Source organism: Saccostrea cucullata, unplaced genomic scaffold (assembly GCF_032062105.1).
Source record: "Saccostrea cucullata isolate Sc308-1 unplaced genomic scaffold, CSIRO_AGI_Scuc_v1 ctg5184, whole genome shotgun sequence".
Lineage (NCBI taxonomy): Eukaryota > Metazoa > Mollusca > Bivalvia > Ostreida > Ostreidae > Saccostrea > Saccostrea cuccullata.
Window position 1 is genome coordinate 44,506 of NW_026938005.1, and position 22,349 is coordinate 66,854.

Sequence of the window (22,349 nt, forward strand, 5' to 3'; positions counted from 1 at the left end):
TAAACCAAATATCTTGGGTGGGTGCAGAACTAACCCTAATCAGTCCAATAGTGTACGAGGACTAACCCTAAAATATCTATGGTTCGAAGAAACTCATCAATTAGTGTGCAAGGACTAACTCTTATCAGTCGAATGGTGTACGAGGACTAACCCTAATAGCTCCGGTAGGCGAAAACAATAAACAAATCAGTATGTACAAAACAATCGTATGTAAGACGAATACTAACTCAATGGATTTTGAATGCAGGACAACGTCATGACGTCGGACTATTGTGACGTCATAAACGTTGATAGTTCCTCCGCACCATCGGACTTTGGCGTACTAGACCATCGCTCTTTAGCGCAGCGCGTCTCATAGGAAACGAGACCATCGGACTTTGGCGTCACCATCGCACTTCGGAGTCTTCATATATTTAGAAAAAATGGCAAACGCTTATTTATCACATCAATAAGGAACTATCCCCAGGTGGCTTATATATATTTAAGTTACGTCTGTCGGAGGAAGAGTTGGACCACAGTAAAAATAGGATAGATATAGCGGGAAAGAACTGCTGATGAACGCCATAGAGACGAGGTTGTACCCATAGATTTTTGTAAGAGCTTTGTATAACCTAATAACATGTGAAGTTGATGATGCTTACAGGATGTTTCTATAATGATGGGTCATTATACATTGTATTTTACTTGCAGTTTTCCATTGAAATCAAGTCCCTTATATCTAACTATGAACCATTTGAAGACGCACAAACCCCGGTATCCAATATACTGCTAATTGGACAGAGTGGCTCTGGAAAATCAAGCTTTGTCAACACTATTAACAGTATTTTCAAAGGGAAAATTTCATCCAAAGCATGCACAGGACGTAGAGTTAATAATCAAAGCCTTACAAAAGATGTAAGTCTGTATATTTTTTTTAACATTAAACAAAATTACAATAAAGTTAATTATACAATTTTAAAGAGGATAGCTTGGAACAACATCACAGTAAAAGATAATTTTATTGCGCGGACCCTGCGGTCCACGCAGTAAATATTAAGCGAGGCTAAACAGGATGCCATGGGCAAACGACAGGCTACGCATGCGCGAATATGCTAGAGAGTTCAATCGGAGTTCCTCGGATGACTCGTACCTCGCACATAACAATCGGAGTTCCTCGGATGACTCGTACCTCGCACATAACCTCGGACGTCAACGGTGATCTTCCATCTTGCTGATTCAGTCATGTGATCTTATTTGAATTTCATTTAAATATTATACTTTTGAAATCCGAGTTACTTTGATGCACGTCCAACACCGTGTTCTTGCTTTCAAAGAATACTAACATTTGAATGGAATTAACACGAGGAATTACACTAATAAAGAAACCTTTTCTAAGAACTCTAGGCAGAGCGAAATATGAAATGAGTGACAAGGCAGTTTCCGGCGGAGAAATGTAGCGATCTGGTGCGTATTCCTCCACCTATCACATCCGAGGTTTGAATGGAGCGTAGCGGAGTCAGCCGAGGATTGCCGATTGTAGAGAGTTCGCACCTTAGGCAACTTGCCCGTAGAATAATTCGCCCTATTCGAATTAGAATCAATGCCATTTATTGGCAAATCGTGCATATCGCATCTATATATTTAGGGGCAGATCCGAATTTTTCTCTTATATGTATACTTTTATTGATTCTACATGTTCTATGGCACAAGTATTTCAAAAAGTAGGAAGAACTTGCGGTATATCAATACATGTAACTTAACAACTTGAATGAAAAACGTCAATCAAAGACTAGTTAAAGCTTTTAAAAGATAAAACAAGTTTTCACCGGCATTAATTTTGTGCATCAAGGCTCGCAAAATAATTTGATATTTCAATCATCCAATTACCGTCTAATAGAGGTCGGTAGCAACGGTTTTTAATGTTGGGGGGGGCTCTGACAAAAAATCTGAGTACTTCAGAGCTGTGCCACACGTGAACCATCAGATCTATTTTACCATGATAGATTTCTTCCGTATAAATCGGAGATAAAATTATACAATTTTGCTTTGAGACTACAATCCATGGCGTCGGCAGCAAATTGAAAGGGGGGGGGGGGCTAAGTTTAAAAAAAAAAAAACAACTATACCTTCAAAAAAACCTGACAAGCAAAAAATAAACAACAAACAAACAAAAAAATTGGGAAATCTCCTTTTCCCAGTCACCTAAACCTACGCAGAATGTTCAATGTCTATACTAAGTTAATATTTGGAGAAAAAGGGGGGCTAAGCCCCCCCCCCCCCTCCCGGTTCCGACGCCTATGCAATCAGTCACAAGTTGGCAGATCATTGTATTAAATGTGAACAAACCTACATGAATAGTCACTACACCTAGATTTTTTTATAATGAATTTCGGTTAGAAACACATGCATATGGTCCACGTATTGTAGTCCTTTTCTAAAGGACAGCAACTTGTTCTTACCTTAAGAGATCAAAAATGCATACATTTGCAGAGATAGAGTTTACACAAAATCAATGATTTGATATATAGAAGGAAAAACACACTTTTCTCATATCAGAAACACAGTCAACTCCTTTATCCTTTCACTCTATGAAAATCGCTGAGTTATATTAATAGGTGTTATCCTCCCGTTATGAATCTTCTAGTTCACAACAATTAAGAATATGGACAATAAATTAAATACATTTTGCTTGAACAATAATAAAGTACTTGCGTATCATTCAAAATATTTTCAATATTTTCGTTTTTAGGATACTTGTGGATAACAAAAAAATATAGTACAAAAATTTTCTGTCTTATGCAAGCACTCTCCTGAATTATCTATTCATTTTATTAATTTGTGTCCTTTCCCGATCGATTTTCTATCATATCTAACAACTACACCAAAATATAATCAATAGTAATTCAAATACATTTATCTTCCTATCATCGCCTTTGTATCCAAATTCCTTATGAAATTAAGTCTTCTAAGAATGTAGATTGAATATAATATTTAAATATTAAAAGAAAAAACAATATCTTTGCTCAGAAAAAGTTTAATGTGACACATACTTCAGTATTGAGACCCAAACTAAAGGCTACTTTTAGAGATGTGCTAACTGATTGCCTGCTGTCTACAATCAGTGCATACACGTATTTCATTGAATATATATAGCGATATAGCAGAGGTGAACGAAAAAGGCGAACAATAACTTTTAATATTCATGACATCGGATTTTTAAATAGAAGTTTTTCATAAGATTTCCTTCTAGCTACGTGCCATTTTCGTTATAAACTCATAAAAAACATTAGAGAGGATCAAAAGAGAAGAAATAATAAATAAATAAATATTATTAGGACACAATAGTATGATCAACGAGAAGCCCTTACTATGCAACAAATTAAAAAAAAAAAAAAAAAAAAACACTAGATTTAATTATGTAACTTTACATACAATATTTCCATTTTGCTATTTTTAATGTTATAAACTTAAGGTATACTAGTAAGCCGATCCATTTTCCTTGGAAAATTTGCAAACGCACTGTCAAAGCAAAATTTAGAAAAATGAAAACCTACAATTAAACAAGAGGCCGATGGGCCACACCACTCACCTGAGCACATGGGCTAGTTAAGAAACACAAATCAGCTCAGTATTGAAAAGTTTACTTGTTGGGGGAGAAGGGATTTGAATTTTTTTTACTTGAGAATGTCACTATATAAATAAAACATACATGTATAATTTTGCCATACTTGAGAAGAAGAGTTTCAAAGATTTTTCCTATATATTTCTATGTAAAGATTTGATTGCTTATTATGGCCACACCTTCTCCCTAGGGGTCATGACATGAACAAGCTTGAATTAACTCTAACTGAGGATGTCATATTATTATCACCAATAATGGTTTTGCTGATCTTGAGAAGATGATTTTAAAATGATTTTTCCTATGTATTCCTATGTAAAACTTTGATCGGCTTATGTGGCCCTGTCCTACCCCCGGGGACTCATAATTTGAAATAACTTGAATCTACACTACCTGAAGATGCTTCCACATTAGTTTCATCTTTGTTGGCTCAATGGTTTTGGAGAAGATTTTTAAAGATTTTTTTGCCTATACATGTATATTCCTATGTAAAACTTCGATCAGCCATTGTGGCCCCGCCCTACCCCTGGGGGTCATGATTTGAACAAACTTGAATCTACGTACACTACCTGAGGATGCTTCCAAATGAGTTTCATCTTTCCTGACCCTATGTTTCTGGAAAAGAAGATTTTTCAAGATTTTTCTATCTAAAACTTTGATCGGCCATTGTGGCCCCGCCTACCCCTGGGGGTCATGATATGAATAAACTTAAATCTACACTACCTGATGATGCTTTCACATAAGTGTCATCTTTCCTAGTGTGATAGTTCTTCAGGAATGGGCCTTCGGCTCAGGTGAGCTAAAAATAAATAACAAGAACAAAATGGAATCTATTTGGACAAAGAGTTATTTGGAGATCAATGTTGCTTTTAAATGAATCTAATACATGTACTCCAGAAGTGAGAGAAGGGAAAAGGTTTTTTTTTTTTGGACTACTTAAGGAGTGTCCACCCTCACAATTTTATAGGTTCAAAGTACAAAAAGTACAAAAATTAAGTAAGTGTAAGTGTATTTCAACAGAAAAAAAAATTGTACATTTTTTGTAAACAGTATTGAGAAAAATCTGTAAAAACTGGTTAAAATTCATAATTCTGATGCCGAGTGTTCCTAAATACTTCTTACTTAAAAGATACTTTTGAATTGTGAATATCAGGGAAACTATTTTACAGTAAAGCAAATGCATGAATGAAGAGACCTTAGAAGGAGTTATAGCCCTTGTCAACATTTTTTAAAGATTGAATAATTGATTAAGAAAATATGCATTTTTAAAATTCTTTAACTAAACAATATTTATCATTAGACCTATTGTAAAGCTTTCTTCCAAGAGATATTTTTCTATAAGGTATGAATTTAAAATAATTACAGTTTTTGCAAAAACCTATGACATCATAGGAGGGTGGAATTACCTTTATGCATCTAAATTTTATGACATAATTTTTTTTTTTAAACTGCTTGTTCTTTGATTTGATTTGAACATATTTTATCGTTCTTTGAAATTAAACATCCCTTTAACTTACAGTTTATGAGATACATAATCCGGGATTCTGCTGAAAAGAAAAATCTGAAGTTCAGAATTTGTGATACGGTGGGAATAGATACAAACCAAACAAGTTTGAGTAAATGGATGAATGACAAAGATTTAGGATACATGCTGGATGGAAATTTACCAAATCAGTATACGGTAATTTATGCTCTTAACAAACAAAATTCCTAAGTAATTTGTTTTCAAATATGTAAATGAGAAAGACAGAATCTTAATTTTTTCAAGCTTGTCTGAAAAGAGTGTGTTGCAGAAATTCGCGATTATTCACTACATATCAATACCCTCGTTATGTCTAAATATAGATACAGTTACGTAGTGGACTATGTTTACGGCGGGTATTTCCTGCTTCACACAGCACAACACCTTCGTCATGTTGTACAAAAAGTTTGGAACAACAAAAAGCACAATGGTTAAAGCAGCATTTGGAAAGATATACTGTAGACATCGTGCGAGGATATTTTTATGAAATAAAACTGCGTCCCATAATCACATAATTGGTGCTACATCCAAGAAATTTCATATTTCAAATACTGGCTACTAACTAAAGGACCAGAATTATTCAAAATTAGAATAAATACAGTATGTAAAAAAAATATTATTTAAACAATACAGTAACTTTATTTTCCAGGACAAAACTGAATAAAGTATTAGTTTTAAGCCACAGCATATGAAGAAAAACAATTTAATCCTGCATTTTTAATATATTGTTATTACTCAATTTCTTGAAATTCTCTCCCCCTCTCTCTTTAAAACTATATATAATTTCATTGCACTATCATTACATGTGTAAAAAAAAAAATTCAAAAAATATACAAAAATGATCCATTCCAGGACTCGAACCCATTCTCTGATAATAGAACTAGTTGGAGGCCCACCAGCATATCCACTAGACCATTTCGAAGACGATGGATTTACAGCGTTATTTCATGTTTATATTTCCCATTACATTTGGAGAATCATTTTTATCGAATTTTGGGTTTTTCAAAAATGTGCCTCTTTGAAACAAAAAATGGAAATGGCAGTTTCGAAAAAAATTTCTGCCTCTTTGTGCATATATCAAAATTATTCTGTTTCAAAGAGGCGCTTTTTCAGAACAATGGGGATTCCCTATTTTAAAAAAGGAAAACCTGATATACAGTGTATTTTGCCGTGAGACTAATTTTCACATCATTTAATGGTAAAGTGGAAGTCAAAACGCAGCTTCCAAATAGTGTTTCTCGTTGTGCTTTATATATTGTTGCACTTGAAAAAAATTAATATGAGTTTCTGCAACATAAAAAATCTTCTTTCAATCTGCTACACATTAAGGGAAAATAACAAAAGAACTGCAACACCTTCTTTAAACTAGGAAGATAATTATGTCAGTGATTAGTCAGATTACAGATAACTCTTATTAACTACTCTAAACAGTACATTAAATTTTGCATTTTTTTCCGCACATAAAAATTGCTTTTGTTCTTTTCCAGTTTAATTTATGTTCTTATGCGTCAGAGCATGTAACGGGGTTTGTTAAAAATCCAACCTTGCAAGAAAGAACTCATGTGGCTTGTTTCGTCATTGATGCGAGCAAAATAGGGTCCTTAACAAAAGGAATTACTGACAAACTCCAGCAGATCAAGGAAACTGTGGCTGACAGAGGTATAAAGAAAAGTCATAAATTAACATCCTGACACTTAGTCTATCAACTCTTGTTTGATGATTTGTATGTTTTAATACTCTTGGAATAGATTTCTTTTTTTATTATTTTCATGTTTCCTTAAAATAATTAGATATTTGAAGGTAGTACACTATGCTTTTAAATTTTTTTAGTGCAACAATGAAGACGGAAGAAGTGAGATATGTCTAGGAATGCCAATTATATCTTAAATTTATTTATGTACATTGCATTTTATATTTTTAAAAATCTTTACTTAGGTATACCACATTTAATAATCCTGACAAAAATAGACCTCCTGTGTGAACTGGTAAAACATGACGTCAGCAATGTCTTTGTTAGTGAAAAAATTGAGATGGAAGTTAATCAAGCTGCATCAATTATGAGGGTGCCAAGAAATTATGTATTCCCTGTCAAGAACTACGAAAAGGAACTGCATCTGCAGACGAACATGAACATTTTAGCACTAAGTGCATTTAACCAGGCCCTTCTACATTGTATTTGCAGACGATTATTTGGAAAAGCAGTACCAACTTGAAAAAGAAAAAGAAAATGAACATGAAACTTAATGCAAAGAACTAAGACGTTTTATCAATCCCTGAATTAGAGGTGGTTTAATTTGTGAAGACATAGAAGCAATATTTCATCATATATAAAAGGGCTACATAAATTCCGAATTGCCCTTATTTAATTCATCGAACGTGTATTTAAGAATTTCATAAAAAGAGAGTGAACTTAAAGTGAATTCAAATAACTAAGAAGTTTTATCAGACTTGATATGACTTTGAAGACATAGGAGTAATTTTTCATCACATGGGGAGTACATATTATTGCAGCCCGGAGGACCGGGCTGCTCTATACATATAAGTTTAAGTGTTGGTGTATGGGGATTGGGGTGGGAGTAGTTATTCAGAATTAAAGGTTTTCTAAACATTGAAAAGATTGTTAATCAGAATGTTCTTTCCCTTTATAAATTACGAGATACATAATATATTTACTTCCAGAAAGTAAATCTGTAAAAATATATATGTTTTTCATATTTAATATGTAAAGTGGCTTATCATTTACTATCGAAAAAATGACAGGTCCCTTTTTTTAGAACATCGAATTTTACTTCTCGCATAAAAACGTACTCTGCACAGTTCGTGTTCTATATTCTAAACTTGAAAATTAATACATTTTTGAATATAGGTGGTGCATGTGTCTAACTTCAATTTATACTTTATGCAGCCAACATTTACTTGAGGAATTGATCAAGTTTAAAATGGTATCGTTTTTGGTTGATTTTTATCCGACTTTAAGTTTTCAAAATATTCGCGACTATCGTCTCCATCAATTAGATGCATGCCTTTTCACACATATCGAAGCAGTTTGATGATCAAGACTCATTTCCATTGTTTACTTTATATATTTCCCGGGCGACAATTGATGGTTACATCAATGTTTTCTTGTTACTTTTTGTCCTAATCTTAATTCAGTGGACATGTATTTAAGAATTTCGGTGGTTTATAACTGTGTTTAAAAGTTAGTGCATTTAAGCTGCAGAGTTAAGTAAAGAGTACACATAAAACTCAAAATTTATATGTATATTGTATACAGTGGAGGCTTGTTTATCTGGACGTTTTAGTTCCTAGTTAATTTGTTCCGGATATGTGAAGCCTACGGATTAAACAAGACGTTTAAAAAATTCCGTTCTGATGATGAATCGTTTGGATACTGAAGCATCTGGATATCTGGCGTCTGGATATCTGAAGGTCCACTGTATTTGTAAGTGAATTTCGACAGTGACTGATCCTGGAGGATTAAATTTTAATAAATATGCATCATCTTGTCTGTTCCATATTTATATAGCTCTTAAATTAAATGTGTATGTTTATACAGATATCCAGGTCTTTTTTAGAAGGGGGGGGGGTGTCATTATTGTAAATACGAGGGATGATCAAAAAGTTCGCGAACTATCTCTTTATCTACAAAACCACAATTCATATTAGAATGAAATTCGGTGCACACATAGCCATACACAAGGTTTATAAATAACATATGCTGAATAAAGTTTTTCTCCTTGTTTTTGACGTCACAATGTGAAAATGACGTCACTATTTAGGTCACTTGTGACGAAAAATGGTTGTCTCAGTCGAACTCGATCAACAAATGACTGTACAATTTATTATATATCTTAGAAATCTCTCTGCAGTATCATAAAATAATTTGTACACAGTTTATTAAGATAAATGAGTTCTTATAAATTCAATTAATGATTGGATTGATCGTTTTAGTGAAGGAAGGCAGATGGTTAAAAATGATACTTGTCATCTTGTCCAGTGAAAGCAAGTTTGGAAAGATGTGTTTTTAATTAAGTAATTTGCTATCAAAGACCTCCAATTTACACTTTGAAAAATAGTTGAATATTTGAACAATGATATACTTATTAAATACCTAAGATATCGTTTAGTTTAGATTTTAAACATATTAGATATGATAAAAAGGAAGCACCCATTCTCTATCCACCTTGAATAAAGGTTTCTCCCGAGACAGAAGATTTGTGTTTTAATGGTTGCCATACTCATTTTTGAAAAGGATATTATTATCCACCCATTTTGTTGAAGAGATTTGACCATATCTGACAAATGAAGTAATCTTGTTATAAAAATTAACTCACGTGGAAAGAAATATAAAACTCTGAAAAATCTTTCAACTTTTGTGACAGAACGCTACGGAGGGGGTCACGTGACCGCCAATATCACGTGATTCGCGCATGTGCAGAACGGTGGTTGATGTGCAATAAAATCAGAGAGGATTAATTTAAAATATATTCAACATTGAAACCAAATATTGTTTCTTTAGTGGAAGTTATTCAATTAGTTCGCTAACTTTTTGATCACCCCTCGTAATTCCGCATATTGAGCCATACCTCCCTGATTTTAAAGTACCACAGATTCTCAGTCAGATCCTTTAACTGTGGACTCAATATTGATTCCAAATGGTCAAACTCTGTTTGCAGCTGCAGTTACAGTTACTCAAAAGTCACAATGAACACAATGTCATTAACAATGATGGACCAGTTAACACTATTACTTTGTGCGACCTGCCCAACCAACCCATTATTAAAAATACTACATGTAGCCATCTTTCCCCGGGCTATTTTGTTGATAAAGCTACAAGGCAAAACATATTAATGGGAAATATATCAATTTTGGGTCCCTTCTAGTAATGACCACTATAACACAGTCACCTACTTTTTCATTTGATATATGGCACAACATAGATAAACTTTCAAAATTTTCCTCAAAGGACAATTGAACTGGCGCTTTCCTAATATTTCAAGCATTATTCTAGAAGCGCATGCAAGTAAAATACAGCAATTGCTGAACTACATGCATGACATACGCTTGGGAGCAGAAAGGGCAATTGGGAAAGTTACTCATGAATAAGAGTATTCTTTGAGAATGGCTATTAAAGCGTCAAACAATTGGGGGGGGGTATTGATAATGAGCTCGGGCTGGTTTACAGGAACCCAACTTCAGCAGCCACAAAACAGAGTAACAGCAAGTTTCAACATATAACAAAGCCTTTGGCATTTATTCAAATACGATACAGATGCTTAGACTTTTTTTACTTTAATTGGGATCGAGTCTACTTATGAATAAAGGTAACTGATCTCCAAATGTCAATCACAAACTCCATATTTTTCATATCAAATTCAAAGTTCTTATGTGTAAAATCATTTTTTTTTCAACTAGACATTGATTTCGAAATTATATACACAAACTGTGACAACACAACAATTGGAAGGAGTGAAAAGAGACACTTAAGATAATTATCAAATATGTAAATTTGTTGCTCTTAAAAAGTGTCGAGGGCCTCTTTCTAATACTTATTGTATACTAACTGGTTTATTGCACTTATGATACTGTTCGTATGACCTTCACTGTCACCATTATACGTCCATTGTTTTTTTTTTTTTTTTTTTTTTTTTTTTTTAAAGGAACATGCAGTGGTCACCATCTGTGATTTGTATTGTCTGGATACAAATATTTTTAATGTTTCTACCGACAACTAAATGTCAGATGTTGTATGATTCAAATAAAGAAAACTGGGACTTACAAAACCAAATGATGAAAATGAAGGATGAAATGATTCGATTACGTCAGGAAAATCAAAGTGGGTATATTTTGAGCATGCAATTAATGCTAAAAATAAAATATGCTTCTAAATCTTGCCTAATGGTCATGAATGGCTAAAGGATGTATTCACTTTGACAAAAGAATTGACCTATAGGAGAAAATAATTTCCCGGAAAAAGTGACATTGAAAAATTAATCTTTATTTGTTGTTTTCTACCGTATATATGTCTAAATTTTTCCAATTCGTATTTTATACCTAATATTTATTATTTACAAATTTACAATAAACCTCTAAAGTTGGCCAAAACACCATTTTGTCCATTAAAGCGTTGATTTTTGCATGTATTTTGGCCTAGAAGTCCTTCAGGGCAGGCCTGCCCCTAAATAAAACTGTAAAATTTTGATAGGTATGGATGTAAAGAATAATTTAAGGTAGGATTTTTTTAGGGGCACCCCTGCCCTAGGGTCGAAATTCACAAAAAAACCTACAAAAAATAAGGAAACCTGATTTTGATAATCTGCTTAAAATTTATGCCATTGAATTTCATAGTCAGACTAGCTCAGTTGATATAAGTGCTGACTTTTACACTATCGATACTATCTTTTTAAAGTCGGGGGTTCGAATCCACCTGGTTCCACACTTTTGAAGTTTTAATTTTTCGCCTTTTCAAAGACTATTTTAATTTTTTTTTTTAGACTTATGCATTTTCTTTCAATTATCTATCCTTTATGCATGCCCATTCTTGATATAAGAAACACTAACGAGAGATCAGATCGTAACAATCCAATGTACAGTTGTCAGTCAGGCGGAACAATATAAGCACACTTTCTCCGAGGACAAGAATAGCTCACTTTGTGTTACTCGATACAGGTATTCTTAGCAGCATTGAGCTGCGATGATATTCCTTAGAATTTAATCACATTGGCTACATATATCAGTAACTGTTTTCCTTGGATTTCATTTAGGCCTATATAATTTGCACACATTAATGGCATGTTTTAATATCCAAGGATAAATAGCCTAGACATAAAGAATAGAATTTCAGAGACAGTAGACATTACCATTACATATATGCACAATGAGAAGTAAAGAAAAATATCAATTATTACCTCTGAAGATAACAAACTCAGAAAATAAATGAAAGGGTTCCTCTTATGTCTATTCACTGAAATGAAGATTTAGGAAAAACAAATTGTTATATATATTCAGCCTAATGTCATCAATCAGAACGAAAATCGACCAGGTTTTTGTAGAGAGAAAAACCAAGCCCGGTCCTATAGGTCAAATCCCTATTTAGAATGAAGTGATCATTTCTTGATGTTCTGAACTGACAGTATTAAAATTTATTTGAAGTATAAAGTAAAAAAAATGAAGAACTTTTTATTTATCATGTTCCAGTGAATGGGAAAGTTGTAGCTTTTTCTGCAACTGCAGACAGCAGTATTCGTCAAACAATCACAAAAGAAAGGGAGATAATTATCTTAAAGAAGGTACTAAACAACGAAGGGGACGGATATAATTCTGAAACAGGAATATTCACAGCACCAATGGCTGGAAAATACGCCTTTTACTTCTCTGTACAAGTACGACCTAATAAAAGACTGGGTATCTATTTATATGTCAATGATGATAAAAAGGCTGAAGCCCTGGCGGGACTAAATATCGAACACTTCGACACCGGAAGCAACATGGCGACTCTCTCATTGCAGAAAAATGACCGGGTGTGCATTAAGTCACATCCCAAAAATGACCAAATAGTTGATATTCAGTTTAGTGGAAACAGCTTCTCTGGGTTTTTACTTTCTGGAAAATAATTTTTTACATTTAATTTGAATGTCTTGGACCGTTAGGAACAAAAAGATGCCCTGAATATGTGTATTTTTTTCTTTATTGCTGTATCCAGAGACATATGAGAAAAGAAAATCTTATATGTCTCTGTTGTATTTTATTGTGTACATAAAAATATTTCGCAAAAATGAATTTTATAATTTTAAAAACGCGTATCTTGTTTGCACTGCTGATAAAAGCATATTTGGTATAATATTCGTAAGTAGTAACACAGGAGTCTGAAGTTTTAATCGTCAAAAAAAAAAAAAAAAAAAAAAAAAAACAAAAAACGGAAAAAAAAATTTGCTACCCTTAACTAAAAATTAGTTAAGGGTAGGAAATTTTTTTTCCGTATTTTTTTTTTTTTTTTTTTTTTTTTTTTTTTTTTTTTTTTTTGACGATAAAAACTTCAGACTCCTGTGGTAGTAAGTAGAATTACAAAACTGAATTACCTATGGTATATGTTGATTTTTTAAAAAGTTACTTACATACAGATGTGATGATACTGCTGCTGTACCTACGACGTCCTCAGCCGAGGCCATCCCTCATTGTGTGTTTCGACCCCCTAGCTCGATAAACTTTCAGGATGGGGAGAGGGATTCCACAGTGATGATGAAAATCACTGCGCGTTGATATTGGGTATCCAGCTTCTAATCTCTGTTTCTCTCTCTTTACCTAAACCCAGCTTGATGATCTTTCTGATCATTTTTGGACTGCTGCTTCTACCCGTCACCCCTAGACCAGAAAACATCCTCCAAGCTGACTGTGCCGGGAAACCTTTATATCCAACCTCTACTAGATAGCTCCAGGTCTATCGTCATTAATTTCTCCTTACATTCTACAAGCTATGAGTAATATTTTGCCTTCTTCCTTTCATGGGCTTCATTGTATCTTTCTTCCCATAAAACTGTCAGCTCTATGACAATTATCTTATTTCTATTTGATGACCCCAGAACCATATCAGGCCTGAGATTAGTTGGAATTATCTCTGGGAATTTCAGTTTCTGACCTAGACATACAGCCAGCTTCCAATCGTCTGCCTTTTAAGTATTCCTTAGATCTTCTCTCTTCTTCGCCGTTTCACCTATCTTCTTTCTAAGCATATAATTTGTATATGTTCCACTGTTGTCTGTTTGCTTTTATTCTTCCACTCTTCCACTATTGTGCCTGTCATTTCTTTTATAACCTCAATATAACGTCATGTGTGTATCTTCCCTCCGATAATGCCACCTTGAAGGAGGATAGAATGAGCCCTTTGGTGTTTCTAAGAGATCCCATCTGCGGAAATTGGCTGTTGTTTTTAGTATTTCCCGATGTCTGCCCAGGATAGTGTCCATTGGTCTATTTCCACCTTGTTTAAGCACCCTGGACTCCCATCTCCACTGCCTTAGCTTGTCAGTTTTCTTCCTCTCTGGCTCAGATTTCTTTCTGCACCATGATACGTCTTTCCTTTTGCTAGTCTTTGGATACCATTACACTCTAAAAAAAGTTTTACTTAGTAATTTATATTTACTTAAATTTGTGTATGTAAGTAATAACATATTACTTGGTTTTTACTTACAGTTTACCACTAATTACTAGCTATTACTAAAATATTTTTAAATTTCTATGTTTAATTGTTTTACTTAAAACAATAAATTATTTACTGCATCTAGGAGGATTCAGGGCAGCTGCAGAACAAATTACTTAAATCTGGTAGTCTAATTACTATATATATATAATAAGTTGGTAAACTTGATCATAATTTCTGAAGGGTTGGGGCTAGTGCTTTCATATTTCAGATATGTATTTTTTGCGGCAAGACCTTTTATTAGATACCAATAACGTTGACCATTTGATCTTGACCTTTGAGATATCAAGAAATACCAATATATTGAATTTGCATTTAAGAAAAGTGAAACCTTTGCTGGGGGGATTAGTGTTTCACAAACACATCTTGTTTAAATTGTATTCAATTGATTTACTTAAAACAATAATTTATTTACTGAATCAAGCAGTTGCAATACCAATAATTACTAAAAAATGGTAGTCTAATTACTGCCAGGATTGAATTCTTAAATTGTCATATTAATTGTCTGTAAGGAGGAGTTATCTTTTATCTAAATATTTCTTCATGTAAAAAAAAAGTTATACTAATTAAAATGCTGTATTAAGTACTTGAAAGTGTAAACTATTTTTAAAATGGTCCTTAGAAATATACAAATTATTCAATTTAGAAGGCTTTTGATGTTGGAATTAAATGTTTTATTGCTAAATATAATAAAACAATTACAAAGAAATAATATCGATTTTAGTAAATATGATAAGCATTTCATTTACTTAGTATCCTCCAAAGTAATAGTATTCTTGATATCTATTAATTCCAGAATTACATTTACTTAGTAATAATTCATAAAACCTAGTAAATAGAAAGAGTATTATCTCTAAATTAAGTAATAATGATTTACTAAAAATAGTAAAAATGAGTAGTTCATTTACTAAGTAATATATAATTCCTATTAAGTATTTATACTTAGTAAATCATTTTATAAGTAAATGAATTCATCCTTATTACTAATTATGTTTACAATTACTAACAATGATAGTCATTTACTTGCTATTCTGACTAAATGGATTACTAAAAATTACTAGTTTTTCTTAATCTAATATCTTATTTTAAAAGCAACAAGTAAAACTTTTTTTAGAGTGTAGACCTTAAATTGCCCTTCCTCCTCTGCCGTTCCTACAAAGTAATTGTGTCTCAATCTGCTCTCCGCCTCTTCTACTGCCTTTGCTGCTGACCATTACCGCCCTGTCCTTACTTCTACTCCAGACAATCGGACCTAACCATCCCTTGAGCCCTTTAAGGTCATACTTCTTCATTGTTTTTTTTTTAAGTACAAGGTATATGAAGTATGAGCGCCTTCTTTTAATCATATCTAATTTATGTAATTGATCGGTTAAAAATATCAAGGGTAAACAAGTTGTTAATAATTTAATTATTGTTAAGGTATCCATTATTCATTTTTAAAACTTAAATCGGATATATTTCCTTACAATTGGTTAACTATTAAAAACATAGCTTACTTTCACGGCAACGGAACAAACATCATTTTAACCATCTCCCTTCCTTCACTAAAACGATCAATTATTATAATGATTGAAATTGTAGGAAGTCTTTTGTCTTCATAAAATGCGTGTAAATAATTGAATGTATATGCTTCTGCAAAGAAATTTCAAAAATGTACTTTAAAATAGCCGTTCGTTGTGTAATGTGTAATTGAGTTCTTAACGCTTACTTTGTTTAAAAATGAAAAAATGCCAAATTTTCTAATCACTAATTAGATCCATATTATTCATAAGTATCCCTGCCTTGGGTATCAATCAAGAAAGAATCAATTACAACCGTCTAGTTACAACTTAAGAAAACCTAAACTTCTTAAAAACTCCTAATAAAAAAGATACAAGCACTGTGGCAACGCACTTTGAAAAAATTACGCACTTTGAAAAAAATTTTCAAAGTGCGTTAAAATTGGGACAAAATCAACGCACTTTGAAAATTTTTTTCAAAGTGCGTTAAATTTGGGACCGACTCAACGCACTTTGAAAATTTTTTTCAAAGTGCGTTGAGTCTACATCAATATATTTTACCATGGAGATACTTAACGCACTTTGAAAAAAAAAATCATATTTTAGTCATGGAAAGATTTCATTTGTTGTTTATCTTTCAAAAAACTAAGCCTAACCCTAACCTCAAAAATGAATTGATTTACTCCCGTCGAAAAGAGGAGAAGACGGGTATAAGATCCCTCAGTCCAAATCTTTTTCTTTCCAATACATAGGTGTCGGTAACAAACGGGGGAGGGGAGCAATAAACCTAAAAAGGGTACGCTGCATTTTCAATGCTTATACGGTGTATATATCTTTCCAAAATAAGTGGGGGGTTTAACCCTCATCCCCTCCCCTGGTCCTTCGCCCAGTCTCGATGTCTATGCTATACTCAAAGCATTCATATAATTATGTATTTACCTAACTGGTATGACGTTGAAAACTTTCAATAATAAATGAGTTAATTAACACAGATGAAAACTAGAAATTTTTAAGTACAGTAAAACGTATGAGAGAGAAAGAATTTTCATAGTTTTGAACAATCAATTTGGCCCCTTTTTTATTATGATAAATGCTAAGTTGCTTGAAGCTGTCCTCTGTTAGTGCCCCTTTACACCTTTACATCTACTTATCAAAGACTAGAATTAAAAAAAAAAGAAGAAACGAATAAATGAACTTAAACAATCGTTACTCTTTTTTCAAGACCCTTAAATTTTCCCTTTTATTTTACCTTAAATATTTAAAACGTCCTATCTCAGGTCCTACAGTGACTTTATCATAAAAAAGTTATCAAACCAGGATCTGTTATTTATCATACCGATTATATGAAGGACTATTGATCAATCTTTACATTTTTGTTTCAAAGTGCGTTAATATGGTCGATATTAAGGCACTTTGAAAATCAAAGTACTGAAAGTACTCATGGGAGTTGAACATTGTTATCTGAAAGATCTCACGGGAAGTATAGGAACAGTTTCATGCTTTCAGATTCAAGTCAGCTAGAACTGATTTGTTAGAGATACAACACAAAACATTAAAAAAAAATTCTATTGCATTTGAATAGCCAAGATCATTGGACTGCTTTTAAATTAGCTGCAGAACTGTAGCTGTCCGAAAAAAGATTTTGACGGACCGGAGAGCTACAGTGCCATCCATTGAAAAAAAACCTGTATATTTCTTGCGCACGAACAGTTAAGTTTAGATCTGGATTTATTCTTTCTAATTCTTACCTCAACAATTTGACCAAACCAAACAAACAAGCCCCACCACCAAAAAAAATTTCCAAACTCGAAAATACTATTTCGTGGGTAGGTTTCAAACTTCTTTCAGTACCATTTCTTACTCAAACTTAAACACTACCTTTATATTTCTGAAGCATTTGAATCCAAACGCCCCCTACTCTCTTTAGAATGTGTACAAGATATTTGGTCCCAAGAAACAAACAAACAAACACTCTTTATATTCGATGTTACCATCACCAGACACTAGATTGTCATTTTTCTTCCTCTGATTAAAATAAGTATTTGCTATTCTCTTTTGGGTATGAATGTTTCTTTTCGGACATAATTTTTATAGAACTCCGTGCTTATCTATTTTATAAAATGTATCTATCTTTATTACTTAATCATCAAGTTTTGTTATTCACTAATTTTAAATTTCATTTCAAGTTTTCTTTATAGAAGTAAGTATCTGAATACTTTACATTTTGTTTGTTTTGAGTTCGATAATTTTTCAATTATATTAAGACACTACCACTTGTCGATGGAGCTAGCTTCATGTAAGTCTACAAATTTTTACCTTTACACGGCACTCAAATCCACTGAGTAGTGAGGGATCGTTTTGTGCAAGTACATATTGCGACATGGGATTTCGGTTTATATGGTCTCATCAAAAGAGTTTATCTCGAAATGCATTCCACAGGATTCGAACCTGCGACGTAAGGATCAATTAACGCCTTATACTTTGAATCTCTAGAGCAAACTCTTTTAAAAACTGCGCCACTCGAATGACACTTAAAGTTTGTGATTTTGATTTCATTCAAATGTAATTAAAAATCAGACATAGTTTAACGAGCTACATGTATTACAAGAAAAAAAAACCAGTTGTAATCATGAGGTACGATCTTTCTCACAGATCGATCATTACAGTCATTGGGATTATTATACCATTGTGTCCATGCATACGCATGTATTCATTAATTTTAACTGTTTTAATTATATAATAAAATCAAATGATACATTTTATAAGTAAATACTGCAATGCAAGTACACATTTTTCAAGCTCAGATTTGATGTTGTACACGAGACCAACTGAATGCTGATAAACTCATGAAATAAAGGATGTAAAATTAATGCCATTTGAAATTGTGAGATCGAATATCAACAAACTTTAATGCTATTATTTTTCCCTTTACCAACTTAAAAAAAATGAGTTGCATGTATCTGGTCTGACAAAAAGTTTCCAGTCTAACAGATCATTTTACTTGTCAAAGCAAATAAATGTCTGACACTGATATTTTCCGTAGTATTTTTTTTTAAAGTAACGTTGTTCGGTCTCTTTATTGCTGAAACAAAATGAAAGAAGTTCGGTTAAACCTTAGCGTTCCTTTGACCTTACATCTTTGTTTACATCTCTATATTTAGACAATCGCGTCATTGTCAAACCAGTTAGACCAGTTGTTGCTCCTTTGATGACCTCGCACTTTTTGTAATGAGCGTAGTGGAGTCAGCCGAGGATTGCCGAATGATAAATGACGGGACTTTTTTTCATACGGAAATCAAAATTTACGTGTCATTTCTCAAGAGAGATGACAAAAATATGCTATTCAAATTAAGTTAAATAAAATCCTTTTAATTTACTTTCAAATCATTTATGAAAATTAGATTAATTCATAAGAATGAGATGGACTATTTTTATTGCGGAAGTTTCTTCGAGTTTATATAGACTAGTGCAAGTTTGTATAGTATATCACAGGGGAGTAAACTGGCCGACACAGAAACTCCACGACAGCCGCTATATAACTCATTGTAAAATTACTACGCTAGAAATCGCATGACAACCAAGGGAGTCTGATCATAGTTCAACTCCCAAAAAATTATTTTTTTTCAAAGTGCGTTAGCTTGGTCCCAAATTTTAACGCACTTTGAAAAATTTTTTCAAAGTGCGTAATTTTTCAAAGTGCGTTGTAACAAAGCACCAAGGGTAGGTCGGCTCTATTCGGGCCCCTAACCCTGGTACTTATGATCTTCCTGACAAATTGTCAGACCTTAAACATTAGAATATTTTAAATTCTTTCTGTTGCCGTATTTTTTTTTCTAAATTCTTTTCTGTTTCAACAATTTTTGATATACAGTGACTTGGCTGAAGGTTGAAAATCTTTTGGTTTTAGAAATTGGACAAGTAGAATCGAATCTATAAAAATATTTTTAGGGCATTTTTTAAAAGGAGGCTAGGGGATCGAAACAAATTAACAATTAGATATCACTTATTTTTTTTAAGAAAAAAGGTATTTTAAGCTGTTAACTGTCATTTTTCAAAGAAAAAAATTCATAAATATTAGCTTTGAAATTTGATCATTATAGTGTATCTTTATATGGAATTCTTCTTCTAAAGGAGATCAAACTAGTCTAAAAATAGCCACTTTATTTATGTCTTAGGCAAATCGACAGTTTAATACATGTTACAACCGTTTGGGATACAAATTTCCAATAAGACACTGATGAATAAACCATTTGATAAACATATTATATAAATCCATAACAAGTACCATACATTTGATTTGCCAGTGGAGTAATGACAAAAAGTGGTTTATTATTTTGTATATCGAGTCCTAATACTAGTAGTATATAAATACATTTTAAAAATTTCAGGTTGTCGTGGAAATATTGTGGCATTTCATGCTACTCTATCTAAAACACTTAACAGCATCCCAATAAATACAGTCATCAAGTTTGGAAATGTATTGACCAATGAGGGAGGAGGATACAACCCAACAACGGGTAAATTTACCGCACCAGAGGATGGCGTCTATTCGTTTTCCTGGACATACTGCACAGACAAAGGATCCACTACGTACATAGCTGGTATTGTAGATGGAACCACTCGTGCATACATATCCAATGCTAATCAGGCAAGCGAATGGCAAAATACATCAGGGCACCTTGTCATAAAACTGAAAAAAGGAAATCAATTCTGGGTTCAAACCATCACCAAAACTTCCAAACTCATTCATGAAAGTTACACGTTCCTGTCTGGGTACAAGTTGTGTGGTTGTTAATCTATTTGAAATAAATTTTCCAACACATTTTTCTTGAAATATATTTTGTTGATAGTGCTGTGCAAGAGTTTGCTTTTCCATAAAACAATACAAAGAAAGGAGCGGAGCAAACACAGATCTACAAAACACTAGAGGCATTGGCGTCGGAATCAAATTGAAAGTTGGGGGGGGGGGCTAAGTGATAAAAGAATTTTACCATCCAAAAAACCTGACAAGCAAAACAAAAAAACAAAAAAAGGGAAGATGTCCCAATCACAAAAATTCTATTTCGTCGGGGGGGGGGGGGTAGTGGTTAGGTTCGAACTTTAGTACCAATTTTTTTCCAAAACACCACCTCTTTCCCCATTTTTAACATATACTGCGACGTGTCTGTGGAAAGTGGGGGGATAAACTTTCAAAACAATGTTCAAAGTCTATATCAAGTATATATTTGGAAAAAAAAAGGGGGGGGGGGGGCTTAGCCCCCCCCCCCCGGTTCCGACGCCTATGAGAGGCGAGATCAGGTGCAAGGGAGGAATTCGCATCCTCTGCCGACTGGACACACCCGTCGTTTGCTCCTTGTCATGAACGAGAAAAAGCCGTCGTCAATTTAGTTTAAACAATAAAATGCTTTTTTTGTTTGTTATTAATGGAATTAACGGTCGCAGCTGTTGCAGAAAAAATACATAACCCGCGTAAGCTTGTAACATAAAGCTTGCTAAGTTTTTGACTTACGTAGGGTCGTAAGTACGGTTTAGGCATAATCTAAGGACCTGACTAATACTACTTAAGTATGTCTTAAACCGTAACATAAAACGAACTTAGCTAGGTCTTAGCTATGTCAAACTTATGCTAAAAATATTTCATACGAGACAACCTATGGTTTTTTTTTATTTTCTATGGCTTAGCCCCCCCCCCTAAGTTTTTTTTTCCAAATATATACTTAGTATAGACATTGAACATTGTTTCGTAAATTTAGCCCCCCCCCCCCCCCCCACTTTCCACAGACACATCGCAACATAGGTTAAAAATGAGGAGAGTGGTGGTGTTTGTAACAAGAGGCCCATGGGCCACATCGCTCACCTGAGTAACTTGGGTGATGCAGATCTTTTTAAAAGATTTGTTCTATATATACTTTTATGTAAAACTTGGATTCCCCATTGTGGCCCCGCCCTACCCCCGGGGGTCATGATTTTTACAATTTAATATCTACACTATCCAAGGATGCTTCCACATAAGTTTCAGCTTTCCTGGCCCAGTGGTTCTTGAAAAGAAGATTTTTAAAGATTTGTTCTATATATTTCTATGTAAAACTTGGATTCCCTATTGTGGCCCCGCCCTACCCTCAGGGGTCATAATTTTTACAGTTTAATATCTACACTACCCCAGGATGCTTCCACATAAATTTCAGCTTTCCTAGCCCAGTGGTTCTTGAGAAGAAGATTTTTAAAGATTTGTTCTATATATTTCTATGTAAAACTTGGATTCCCTATTGTGGCCCCGCCCTACCCCCGGGGGTCATGATTTTAACAATTTAATATTTACACTACCAAAGGATGCTCCCACATATGTTTCAGCTTTCCTGGCCTAGTGGTTCTTGAGAAGAAGATTTTTAAAGATTTGTTCTATATATTTCTAGTAAAACTTGGATTCCCTATTGTGGCCCCGCCCTACCCCCGGGGGTCATGATTTTAACAATTTAATATTTACACTACCCAAGGATGCTCCCACATAAGTTTCAGCTTTCCTGGCCAAGTGGT

The 22,349-nt window shown here is 33.5% G+C and overlaps 2 protein-coding genes and 1 pseudogene across 3 annotated transcripts in view; all 3 read left to right on the plus strand.

Moving 5' to 3' along the window:
• LOC134249261 (interferon-induced protein 44-like) overlaps nucleotides 1-5,312 on the plus strand; it is a 40,838-nt gene extending 35,526 nt beyond the window's left edge. The window contains exons 4-5 of the mRNA XM_062731630.1: nucleotides 691-894; nucleotides 5,118-5,312. Of these exons, the coding sequence (XP_062587614.1) occupies nucleotides 691-894; nucleotides 5,118-5,312 (399 nt within the window). The remainder of the gene's footprint in view (nucleotides 1-690; nucleotides 895-5,117) is intronic.
• A 117-nt stretch (nucleotides 5,313-5,429) lies between these two features.
• Nucleotides 5,430-7,532, plus strand: LOC134249262 (interferon-induced protein 44-like; annotated as a pseudogene).
• Nucleotides 7,533-10,752: 3,220 nt separating this feature from the next.
• LOC134249263 (heavy metal-binding protein HIP-like) lies at nucleotides 10,753-20,649 on the plus strand. Of its 2 annotated transcripts, none has more exons than XM_062731632.1 (2): nucleotides 10,753-10,956; nucleotides 20,204-20,649. In XM_062731632.1, the coding sequence occupies exons 1-2, from the start codon at nucleotides 10,785-10,787 to the stop codon at nucleotides 20,608-20,610; spliced, it is 579 nt and encodes a 192-aa protein (XP_062587616.1). In that variant the 5' UTR covers nucleotides 10,753-10,784; the 3' UTR covers nucleotides 20,611-20,649. The 2 variants fall into 2 exon arrangements, with proteins under 2 accessions (XP_062587616.1, XP_062587615.1); XM_062731631.1 differs by lacking the exon at nucleotides 20,204-20,649 and adding an exon at nucleotides 12,318-12,936.
• Nucleotides 20,650-22,349: the final 1,700 nt, after the last annotated feature.